At 43.7% G+C, this 13076-nt stretch overlaps 1 protein-coding gene across 2 annotated transcripts in view; it reads right to left on the bottom strand.

The window, feature by feature from the left end:
- Positions 1 to 3446: 3446 nt before the first annotated feature.
- The window catches only part of SEMA5B (semaphorin 5B), a 133869-nt gene continuing 124239 nt past the window's right edge, over positions 3447 to 13076 (bottom strand). For both annotated transcript variants that reach the window (XM_074144783.1, XM_074144784.1), the window contains exon 21: positions 3447 to 4158. In XM_074144783.1, the coding sequence (XP_074000884.1) occupies positions 4003 to 4158 (156 nt within the window). In that variant the 3' untranslated portion in view covers positions 3447 to 4002. The remainder of the gene's footprint in view (positions 4159 to 13076) is intronic.

The following is a 13076-nucleotide window of genomic DNA, read 5'->3' as shown; positions in this document are numbered from 1 at the left end:
TTGGGAACAGTGGTGGTAAGACAATACACATTCTTCTCCTACAGTATCTGTACAGTTCGCATATTTAAGAGCAGCCCTGGCTCATAATGCTGAACAATCAAATGCACCTTTAGAGCAACAGCACCTCTTGCACCGTGGTTTAATCGCCAAGTGGTTTGTCTGTTGGTGAGCTGCACAAGTTATTTCTGCTGGGTGACAGCTGATCAAGCAAAGCCTGACAGCAACAGCACAACACAGCCTGGATAACACCGTACCGCACCCCCCCTTCTACACCCCTTCTGGAGGGAGAAAGACAGCCTCTTCCATGGAAAAAGAAAGAAGAATGGCTTAATGAAAGATGCTTCCGCTGCATACTTGGCTGTAAGATTTCCATCATATTTTACATACGGTATACCCTGAATCCTATTCAAAGGGTTTGCAGAGAACCAGTGCCTCCAGACCAATACAGGAGCTGCACAGGATTCCCCTTCTCTGCCTTAGATGTGAAAGAAAAACTATATATGTATATGTAGCAACCTGAATGCTTTAGAAAGCAATGCTCCCGAACTATATGCATTTCCAGTGTACTGTAAGATGGCCTTAGGAATGGGAAATTTTAGCAAGTTTAACATCCAGCTGCAGGAGCAATTCAAGCTGCTACAGATATCACAGCCTTGATGATAAAGCTGCCGAATTACCTGGATCACAAAAATATCAGTGTACACGGTGTCATTAACCTGCCACGCTTTAGAGAGCTCATAAAAAATGCAACCATTACCCCGCATTAACATTGTCCTTAAAGAACTGCACTCTCATGCAAGCATTAATTGAGTAATAAGCGTTCTGATTTCTTTCTTTCGCACTGTCTTGCTCTCTCCTGGATTCTACTTTCTGCTCGAATGGAGTCTACAGACCCTTGCTGTGATTGCCAATTATATGAAAAAGGGCTGAATCCGTTTGGATGGTTGGTAAGAAGGAATGTCTTGATGAAACTATAACCACATGCACCACCCTCGAAGCATCTGCCCTCCAATAGCCTACAAAATATCCACCTCCTGAGTGCAATGGCAGTAATGACCTATCTTGGTGAGCTGAACATTTAAATAATTTCAGCTGCTATGTAGTACTTTGGAGTAAAAAAAAAAAAATCAATTTACATCGTGTTATTCTGTGAAGCCGAAAATGGAAAAATGTTAAAGGAGAAAAAAAAAAAAGAAAGATTGAAAATTAAAATAATTGCAAGGTTTGACTCGCATTCCCCCCCAATTCCAGCTGCAATCCTGCCACGTGCATGGTAATTGCAGAATGTGTCGATACAGGGAATCTTCTGAAGGGGAAGCTCAGAAATGGTTTTTAATGGCTACAGTGATCTTGGGAGCTAATGTTTTCTTCTGACTCACATAAATTAAAGCTGGGAAATCCCATCCTGATAGTCCAATGTAATAATTTTCAACCCCCCGGGCTACATACTTGTTAGAACTACTTTAAGTCAGGCTTTTCAATTTTGCTGAAGGGGATGCAGAAATTCAGTGAAACAGGGGTGAACTCGTTATGACATGAAGGCATCTCTCCTCAAACGGGGTTTAGGGGCCTGGGAAGAGCCCCCCTGCGGGCACTGGTACCCGCTATCAGTGCTCTCCCACTTCCCTGGCAATTCTGCTTCCCTCCTGCCACTCTCGCTGCCAGGGGTGTTGGGGCCATCGAGCGGCTGTGCCTACTTGGAGGGTTGCAGCACGTTGCTTCAGACAGAGCTTCGAGGTCTGTATCAGCTCCCAACCCCACTGCTTCAAATGTCAGCATATCTGCTTAAGGGCACCGCACTCTCTCTTCCTCTGTTGCCTCTATTTTGCCCGGTGAGACCAGAGCAGAAGCAGGATGAGCTGCTGAATTAGAAAAACAGCTGCTGGAAATGATGGCCACCACTGAGCCTAAGGCATCCTCATGGCAGTGCTAATGACCCCACTTTATTACAAATATCCCTACAGCCTTCAATCACTGCAAACTGAAGTGGACCAAAGTAATTTAAAAATGGGAGGCTACTTTATTCTTGCCTTCTGGTCAAACCACCATAACACAGGCTTACAGAGCCATGTTGGCTTTTCCTCGCAGGAAAAGCAATATACTTATCACGAGCAACACAGTCTTTCTTCATGTCCTACCAGCTGCCTAGATGAAAGAGCTGAGCACACAGCCCAAGCTGGGCTTCTAAACAAGCAAAGGAACAGCGCTGAGAAATGACCGGTGTCGGCTTACAGCGAAATCTGAAATAAAGCGAAGACAAAAACAGGACTGCTGGGAACGCGGCCGAGGCAGTGGCCAAGCACGGGCATGGCAATTGCTCGAGTAAGATGCAGACGACAAAGCCAAGCTCGGGACAACGTGGAGCTCATGCGCGTTTTGGGGTGTACTTTTATCTCATGCTCAGTATTGTGACATTCTAAAATCCTTAGCATCAGGAGTTCATTATAAATATTTAGAAACACTGAATGATAACAGCGGTGAACTTGTTCACGTTGCTAACACATTGGATGTAATTGTACATTAAGCACCAGCAATAAGTTTCCTTTTTGCCAAACAATTATGTCAGACGAACATCTGGTTGTAGACAACATGGCTTCTGCATCAAACTAATACAGTTCTTATAGACACAGTCACACACATACACAGAATTACATTTCAAGGCTGGATATACTATTTAATAATGCTACCGCCCCAATTTACTTCAATAGCTGCAGCAGCATTTGTTTGTTGGGTTTTTTTTGTTCAGAAAAATTAAAGAAATATTGGCAAACGATGCACATTACTCAGCTGTGTTATTATTTCATAGAGTACTGACTGGAAGACACTATAAGAATGTGCAGCAGACTTTCTGCGTCATGTCAGACCATGGAAACATCCCTTACAAAAATACCCTCCCCCTGCAAAGTCAGAATTATTCACTCTTTGAAAGTAAATGAACTAAAAACCAACAATAAAACAAGAGGAAAAATTAGCCCAAAGCACGGTGATTTCCCACAAGAAGAGCATGGCCTCTAAAGTTGCCTTCCCTGGCAGATGCAATCAGGATCAAAGCGAGAACAAAAAGAGTTAACACTGTCTCAGAAAAAATAAGAACAAGAAAGAAAGCAAAAAAGCCCATGGCTCTTGTGCGGCAATCATCACATCTTTTTTTTTTCCAGTGATATAAACATCTTTGTTTGTTAGGCACTCCAAGTTCATGTCTCCGATGTTATTCCAACATTTACTTTTCTCAGTATCTCACTGCCCGTATAATTTTCTTTTAATTAAGACTGGAAACATTCTAGAAAGCTTCTTTGGGTAATGCACTTTGTTTGTTGTTTCTCATCAGCTGAACTGCATATTACCAAAGAAGGCTGCAGAGAGTATTTCCTGTAATAAGAAAAGATTCTGTAGAAGATACAGGGAACACAGCCCTAGAAAGTCTTTTTTTTTTTTTTTTTTTTTTTGCAGAAACATAAAAAAAATTAAAAATAAAAAAAGGAAAAGAAAAAGAAAACATTCTTCAAGTTGTTGGCACGATGGAGTCCCGCTTGGCCTGTCTCATGAGCTGCGTGTCATCCAGTGCACCATTGCTACCCTGTCGCAGGAAGGATGCTCCTCACCAGACAGACACCCTCGCCCCAGGAGGCCACCTCTTGCCTTGCTCAGAGTGCACCCGTGTGTCATGTGCTGCAGCGTGGTGGCCACTGAGCCTAGCACACAGCCACCTCCTTGACAACATCGGCCTTGGACAGCAACGCTGATCTTCCAGCCATAAAGAGTTGCAGTAGTAAGAGCCATCTCCAGCCAAATGTCCACAAAAGCTCTGCAGAACAGTCCATATGCATTTTTGTCCTTGTAAGGAGATGTGCTGTTTACAAGAAATACAATTAACCAAAGGAAAAAAAAAGACCCTACTGTACAATATTTACATCTAAAGGCTGGGCCAGTATTTGGTCCATAAAATCAATAAAAAAAAAATTCATATAGGAAGTGATCCAGTCCTGTAGGATCTGTCTATCATCAGCTGTTGGTAAAGGTCCTTCCAGGGGAGGCCTCGGGCCTGTAGTCATATTTATTCAGTGTACTGGGATAATAGGTTGTCGTGTACACATTGGTTTGCTGCAACGGGTAGAAGTTGGTCCTGTCATCTGGTATCAAATTGTTCTTGTTAAGTGTCTGTAAAAGAGAAGAGGAAATGACAGGCATGGCACTGGTGCCACGTGATTACTCTTATCTACCTGCAGACACCTCCCTCTCACCTGCCTTCTCCATCACGGTCTATGTTTCAGCCACCACCGCCTTCCCTCCGGCTGGGAGAGTAAGACGGTACATCATACTCGCTATGGGGCTAGTCTGCGGGGGACCACAGCTCCTGCCAGGTCTCCTTTGGTGGACCTGTGCTCAGCTACTGCTAGGGCCACAACCCAGAGCCTTCTCCAGGAGTCTCCTGGTAGCTGGCGTGTTATCTGAACATCATTGTCACACAAAACCATGCTGGGCCTACGCGGAACTTGGTGATTAATGGCAGCGCTCAATCTAATCTCTTCCAAAATGCTCATGTTACAGCCTGCAGCTCCCTCTCAAACCACTTGCCAAATGGCAGCTTTTTCTCTTTGGAAGAGCAGGTGTGCATTTACCTGATCTCCATCTCCATTGGTAGATATCCAGGTTTGGACCCCCCGATATTAAGTGTGTCACTTCTGTAAGCTACAGTATAAGTAACAAATCATGGTCACTTTTGGAAAAACTAAAATGACTTAAAAAATAATTTAACAACCACGTAACAACTGTTGGCAACAACAACAAAAAAAATTAGAACCACAAATGCCCCTTTTACCATAAAAATTTAGAAATAGAGTTTTTCTCCCTCCCCTCTTTCCCCCCATCACCACTTTGATTTTTGCAAGAATTGCTATTACTCTTCCCACCAGCAAGCAGATGTTCCCCTTCCCCCCAGCTGAGAGCCCATTGCTATGCCAGCTGTTACCTATGCTCAAGGATAAAATCCCATTTTGGGGGAATGCAATAATTTTATGAAACTTTCCTGTTTATCTTTATAGTTATCTGATTTCTGTGAATTTGGCTGACGAACATTTATGACAGGTTTTTCAACTAACCCCTGGCTTAAATTTCTTTAGACTAGCAAAAACTAGACATGTTTGCTGCCGCATCCTCATGGTCAGCACCTTTAAAGAGGGCATGAGCATCTCTCCTATCTGGAGCAGCGAGATGGTGAGGTCCAGTGAGGCAACTAGTCCGGCTACCTAATGGTTGTTCTGCCACAATGTGATATTCCTGAGGGAACCACTTCACCTCAGTTGCCCCTTGAGACAAACAGCTCACACGTGACCCAGCTCAGAGCAAGACTAAAATTCATTAACCAGTGCTCAAGTCCATGAAAAACGCAGCTCCAGTAGCTTTACTTGACCCATCTAACTTCAGCCACCTAAACTTCAGGCATCGGGGCTCCATCAGCAAGGTGGTAAGAAGTCTCCTTCCTGCGTGAAGGCAGGTGCAGATGAAAATTGCCTTCTGGGGGAGCCCCTGTCCCCCTTGAGACCCAGGGTGACCTGTTGACAGTGGGTGCCTGACTTTTAGGAGGCTACCATTAGGTGAGCAGAGTCTCCCCTTGTACATGTGCCCATGGCACAGTCAGGGCTTAGCCACGTCCCAACTGTGACCGCTGAAATGATCAGAGCTACCCCTAGGCTCAAAGACAAGACCACAGGCAGTACATTTTGCTGCATGGGGAGGGGGAGAGGAGGAGGAAGAAAAGAAAATGCTTTCTTCTAATCCAATAGCAGGCTCACAGCTGGAAGCTGCAACTCATACAAGCTTCATGCAAGACATTAGGAGGAAAGGCTTTCCTACGGCAAAAGTACCCTGGCAAAGAAATTTCCCAGTTGCTGAAGTACCGAATGACTTTTTTTTGAAACAGGCACTACCTGAAATATATACATGAAAATTGGAGGAGACCCTGCCTCCTCCAGGTCTGACTGCAATCTCTCCCTGCCTGGACTCTCTAAATCAAGCTCACAGCATGTCACCTGTAGGAACCAAGGAGAGAATTTGTACAGGCACGCTCAAAGTGACAAATATTTCCAAGGAGTGAGAATTTGTTCCCTTCAATATGGAAGGAAGAAACGAAATATCATGCTTTGCTCCCAGTCATCCAAAGACATATTAAAATAGTGTGGGCAACAGACTGCTGCTTTGTGCTGGAGGCTGGGAAACAAGGAAGCCAGGCTGAGTCCTCTGCTGCTTTCTATGCTTCCTTGGGAAATCCAATTAAGTGCTCTCTGCTTCAGTGTCTTTTGACCCAGCTTGATAAAAACGATTGAGATCCCCTATAAAAATGCACTTTGCTGGGTAGTGCCACTGAGTATTTGGGAGAACTGCTCTCTGGTGAACAACACAGGTCTTCATACCGGCTGTGCCCAATGACTGCTATTTCCTATAGGTGTCTCTAGCCCAGGACACCCACTGCAGGCAGGGTAACCCCACGGCCACGGGCTGCCACAGCAGGAGGAAGAGACTGCTTCCCAGTGCCGCACTCCCTGAGCTCTCCTGAAGGTGGTCCATCATCCAGGTCATGTTTTGGGATGGTTAAGACTCACAACGTGCCAGACTACCACAACTGAAATTTGGTGACATCAAAATCCTGACTTTGGATGGCTCAGGACCATCTCGATCTGAGGACAGGAACCTCAGGACTCTACTTTTTTGGCTTTTAGTTGGAAAATCTGTATGAGTTTCAACATGTCCCATGATGTTTAAAACTAGCCCCTTACAGTAGACTTAGCATTTAATTAACATGATTTGCATTTTTTTCTCTCTCTCTCGTCTTACTTTCATATAATATTTAATTAGGAAAAAACCCCACAACTGCTCCTTTGCTCTTTTTGGTTTGATTTTCGATGGAGGGCTTATATCTTAGGGAAATACCTTATGAAAATGGCTAGCGGAATTTATAATGCAATTAGCTGCAAAGAATTTGTCTCTGGAAATGCTGCAATGGCAGTACAGTCCTAAATCAGCATGATCAATGTGCACTGCCTTAACATTTCCCCACACAAACTTATTGTCTGTCTCATTTTAATAAATAGATTATTAGGTTCCTTGGCACTAGAAATTGGTTGCTATTTTGGAGAAGGGAAATTAAGCAGCACTGAATTTTAGAGATATACACGTACGTACTCTTGCAGCAGTGCAGGAGAAGAGGTGTGCTGTTACATCGCTCTGGGTGGGCTCCTGTGCTGTTTTACTCAGAGTTTTAACCCTCGCTCTCGTTCTGCAGTTCTTTGCTGTGACAGCACAAGAGACAGTCAATGACTTTCCCTTTGGAAGATATTCCCCCAGCGCTATATGGGTTATGCTGTCGAGGTCAGAGCTTCCTGACAACTTGAACTCACTGGAGCTATTGTGGGCATGAAAACAGCCTGCAGCACCCATAGGTGTTCCCACCAATATTTATCAGTCCCAAGGGGAAATGCCAAGAGTCATCACCACCACACAACTACCCTTGATCACAAAAAGTAACACAGACCAGACCCTGGCTCACAGCCCAACTCCTACAAGGGCCTCTTCACCTCAGCCACCTCTGAGCCAAGTCCCCAGTATTACAGTGCCCAAGAAGTGGCTGCTGAAGACAATGCCCAACAAAGCCTCTTAGAAGCGACAATCCTTTGGTGCTTTTGCAGGCGCTTACCAGTGGCTGCACTAACTGAGCTGCCTAGAGCAGCGCAGTGAGCACTAGAGTTCAGGTGGTCCTCACTAGAAGTTTCAGGGAAGGAAGAAAAACTTGCCTTTGCTACCTGAGCCTTTCTGTACGACCATCCTGCACCCTTCAGGGAGATGTGCTGGTCATCCGAGCACTCACCAGACCTTACTGACAACAATTTTCCTGATACTCAACCTATATTTTCCCCTTCTTGTTGTCTGCTTCCTCCCATATCACACACTAATGCCTCCCCCTGCCTGCAGCTACAACCTCTTAAGACTGGTTGCTGAATAAGCAGGATCAGAAAAGACCAAACGCCTGATCCACTTCTACTGCTGAAACATCCCTCGGTGCAACATCTCTGTGCCATACACACAAGGTATTTCAAACACCAAGGGAAACTTATTTCAGGGCCTCATTTTGGTCCTATCCTGCCTTGAGAAGAAAGAAGATTTTGTAGTTGTGCAAGCATAATATTCCCTGTGCAAAATTGAGGCCAGACCCTAATCTAATATGAAAACCTGTGGGATGTGCTTAGAAAAAGTGCTCCATTCAACTAATGACTAGAAATTCAACATGCATCAATAAAATACTTTTACCTGCTTCCTCCCTTCTAGTATGAGCCATGCCATCCTGGCATATTTGATGTCATTTGTTTCTTCTGGTCTGTTCACCACTAACCTCAATACAAGAACTTGTTAGTAGAAGGGAAGCCACCACACGCACTAACCCAACCAAGTGGATCACTCTTGGCAGGCACAACTTCAGCTGCTTTCTTTAAACGACCCTTTATCATGTTGCATTGCCATATGACTAATATATAAAAAAGTTCTCTGACCCAGGAACTCTGCTTTGTCAAGCAGGGATGTTCTCAGATGGACTACGACGGATATGGTTTTAAGAGCGTGTATAACAGCAGCAGCTTTCTCCATTGTATGTGATCTGTCAACTAATCACAAGGTCCAGTCTCGTTGCCAGTGAATTGCACATCTGTGCCAAGCACAACAGAATCCTGAACATTTCAATATTTATAGAAACATGTAAACAATTTGTTACCACTCTTGCTATTGTATTAGCAATTAGTTAGAACCGGAAGAGTCTGAGGGGAAAGTTGACAGATACCCCCCCCCCCCCCCCCCTTGTGTGCTGCTCTGCCCCCTGGTAGTCATATTGGAGGCAAAATCCCGACATACACTCGCCGGCTGTTCCTCCCAAGGTAGAGCCAAGCGTTGGATGTGTTAAACATGACTGCATTGTGCCGTATGCATACATTTAATTTTGTTCAGCTTGCTCCATTGATATTTTTAGCCTAAGTCATCATTCAGATTTTCCATTTGTTACTTTTTCTCCAGTAATGCCTTGCCGCTACTTCCCCAAATCCTGCCTCTGCTCCAAATCATTAAGTTATAATCCACTGACCTACTTGCTTACAGTCTCCCAGATGTATCAAAACATCTTCACGCGTAACAGTATGGGACTTTCAGTACTACTCCCATCCTACAGCTGCATGTACAAGCTGTATAAACATTTCTTACACACATAAACAGATCAAATGTTTCAATTTTCAATAAACAATCACAAAAATGTGAAAACTTGATTTTAAAAGGGGATTAAAATCTCCCCACTCCTCAATTAAAAGGAATTACACATAGTTTTTGAGAAGCTGAAGTGAAAAGGATGCTTCTAAAAGCATTTGATATACATAGAACTAACACCAAAATAAGGGCCATAAAGTAGTTCCCACAGGATGCCATGCAATGGCAAGTTTCCTGAATCTTCTCACGCAGAAGGCACTGAGCTTTCTGGAGCTCAGCATTCCCTTTGAGGAATTCTTCTTTTCTGTTTTGGGGGTGGTGTGGGGAAACAGTCAAAAAATTTCCCAAGACTTTTGTAGCTTAATCTTCACCAGCTACGCAGCACCACAGTCCCTGTGAAGTCAGTGAACAAGGACAATTTCCCCCAACCTCACAGTTTCTCTGCTATTTCTCTGTCGATGGGAGTTATTTCAGTTGTTCCACCTCCCACCCATGACACTTTCCTCTTTAAAAAGGTAAAAAGAGGAAAGAAAAAGTTGTGTGACCTTCCCGGGCAGCTTCTAACCCCCCTGTCTAGCATTTATGGTTAAGTTATCACCCCTTTAACCTCTGAAGATGCTGAACAACGCAGTGCACGCCTTTCCAATGGGCATGAATCATCAGAGATGGGTGGCCTGTGCTAGGACTGACTGCAGAGTTGGGAGTTTCCATCTTGCACGGTTGTTTTTAATGTTAAGCATTCCAGTGCAGTACAAAGACAAACTTCCCCTTTCCTTCACCACAAAGTGAGCGCAGGCACCAAGGAACCAAGGGTAACAACTCCAATCACTGCTAACCCTGGTCGTTCACTGTGGACACAGGCAAAGGTTTCAAATTAGGGTCCTGGTAGCAGATGGCAACTTTGCAGTCAACCCATTCCTCTTAGCAATATCCAAATGAAGCCCTTGTGCATCCTGCCTCTGCAAAAATCAGGGACAAAATTCCCACTGAACTCAGTCGCACAATTAGCCCTAAAAGAATTAAAGTAGCGTTTCCAGTTTTCCTTGGAACACCATCCAACAGACTTCCTGTAGCAACAGTGGGATGGCTATTACTCCCCCTCATCTCCCAGAAAAGCAGTGGGATAAGGGAATTGTGCAATGATGTAAGGAAGTCAAGATCCAACATTTAGCATCTTTTGTGCTCCTTTTAAGTCGTTTGTTTCTTGCAGTGAAACTAGATTGAGCAAAATGCCTTTTTGATGCAGATCAGCTGCTTTATGGAGCTAGCCCTGCCTTCTTGTTAAAGGATGTTACTTTTTGTGTTCTAGGAACATTAGCCGAATGACTTAGGGCTGTGGAAATAAGTTAATATTATGAAACATTTCCCACAGCTTGTACACCTCTGGAAGTACCAAGGCAGAGATCTCAGAATTATAATTAACAAGTAAATTTGGAAATAATTAGCAATAATCATTACCTTTCAACAAAATAAACCATACAACTAAAATAACCTCTTTTGGCAATAACTGACACTAGGAAAACAGATGACATCTGGGCCACCCACATGCTCCCTTTCTTCTGATCCACCGGATGCCACAACACTGCTGAGCCTCTGGAGCTATACATTACAAATGACCCTGGAAAGGTGGGAAGTTGCCAAAAAGACCTTACGAGACCCATGCATTTATTGCAAGCTTTTTTAAGACTTCAATGATTCTTCTTTCCAATCTTTCTTAAAAATTTGCTTAGTGCCTTACGCTAAACAAACTATCTCACCTGATGCTTTTATAAAATGTCTTGAGCTCTGCCTGCACTGAAGTCAAAGGTAGCAGTGGCCAGGGTTTATGTATTGAGTTTTTTCTGATGAATTCAATAAGGCTGTTTGCAGGATTTACAGTGAAGTGCAGATGTACAGATGAGGAACCCATTTTCTATATAATAAGGTTTTTCCTCTCAAAAAGAGATACAAAAAAAATCCCACTGGGACACTAAACTTATGATTGCATGTTCTTTTTGGGTGGAAGCTTACCATATTTTCAGACTGGAAATTCTTTGTTCACTGTTATTGGTAAATAAATTAAACAACCCCCAAATGATGGTGGCATCTACAGATGTGCTCAGGTTGACAATGGAACTATCATTCAATTATAAAAAAATGTATAGCTACAGTTTTCTAGAGCTGTTTGAAAATAGCTATTTCATCCTTATACTTAGGAGGGAGTGAGGTTATATTACTGCCATTTTAAACTTATAAAAACCTTCAGAGTTGGCGACATAAAGGACTATTGTCAGAAAGATGCTTTGGCACATCTCTGACTTTAAGCACATGAGTAAGATGACAAAACAAACTGTATGTAAGAGTAAGACATACTGAAGTGAGTCCCTGCTTAGAGCTAAATCCAGGTTTAAGTATTTTTCTGAACTGGAAACTGAAATCTGAGGAGTCAATGCAAATCTTCCCACTGGCAAGTACAGGTGTCTAGCCCAGAGCTTGCTATTTATCCCTGGCTTGTCAGGGGTTTGGTGGTGGCAACACCCATGACGTGGCGTCCAGACACAAAAGAGGAATTCAGGGCTGCCCCAAGCTGCTTCCCAATATAGCTGGTGCACAGGATACAGCAGACATGATCTCAGCTGCGTGGGAAGGTGTGAACTGTCTCCTTGCTGCACTACCACACTTTGGTGTACGTCCTTCCCCCCAACCTTCCTGGGTCCCTCGCACGTACTATAATGTTACTACAGAGGCTCATCAGAGCTACGGCACCTGCCCTCGTGCCTGCTCTAATACTTAGACTAACTTACCAGAGGTATAATCACTGTCTTCTAAAACCAAGTTTCATAGTTCACATTGGGCGCAGATGACCATCTAGAGCAACTGGGCTAGACTGGGCTTCAGCTGATGGTAACTAGTAAAGCCACAGTGACCGACCGGCTGTAGGTCTGTCTGGGGAAGGCAGCTCTCACTGCCTCGTTGCAGTTAGTTTGGAATAAGCAGCCCCGAGTTTTCAGATGGTCTCAGAGCTGCTTATTCTGGTGAATTACCAACACAAGTCATGCAGTCTGGTGCCAGCCCACGGCACTACATTTAGACTGAGAATTGCAAAGGTGTAACTGCAGTGGTGCAAAAAAAAAAAAAAAAAAAAAGTAGTAAAAATAGAAATAAAAGTAAAAACTGGCCTAATTTGCCATCTGCTAACTCCGTTCAGTCTCTTATAGTCTTATTGCTTTCCAAGTATCTCCCACCTTCTAAATAGCTGGTTTTTGATTATTTTCCTCAAGATTGCTTTGTTTTCTCCCCATGCTGCATCTCACCTTGTTATTTCCTCTCTACGTTTATAACCTCCCCAGGTCATTTTCCATTATTTCTATAGCAATAGCTGTTTTTTTGACACACCTCCCAATTTAATATCTTCTGCTAGTTTAATTAACACACTGACTGCGCCCTCTCCAAGCTCGTTAATGAAGGTATTAAATAAAGCCAAACCTTGCATTACTGCTTGCAGTGCCCCAAACAGCTCCTCCCCATAGCCCCGTATGTTCCCATTAATGATTGCCCGATGTTCACAGTCCATTAGCCAGGTTTCAATCTCTGCAGCAGCGTTCCTGTCCAAGCCAATTTCTACTTACACATCACAAGATTATTTAAGACTCCAACATCATTTTCTTTTCTTTAGCTGTATGGACCAGCGAAGCTACATTTTTAACTGGCTGAGAATCTGCCCTTATGCAGCTCAGTCTCGTGCTTTCCCTTCATCCTCTAATGCTGAAAGTCTGTGAAACAGTGATCGTGTTTGATTTCTTCCTGCTCAGCATTACGATCCCGGCTCAGCTGTCAGTTCAGCCCAACCACCTTTCATT

This window comes from Numenius arquata, chromosome 3, assembly GCF_964106895.1.
Source record: "Numenius arquata chromosome 3, bNumArq3.hap1.1, whole genome shotgun sequence".
NCBI classification, from domain to species: domain Eukaryota; kingdom Metazoa; phylum Chordata; class Aves; order Charadriiformes; family Scolopacidae; genus Numenius; species Numenius arquata.
Note: the sequence above shows the minus strand (reverse complement) of the source record. Positions and strands in the feature narration are given on the sequence as shown.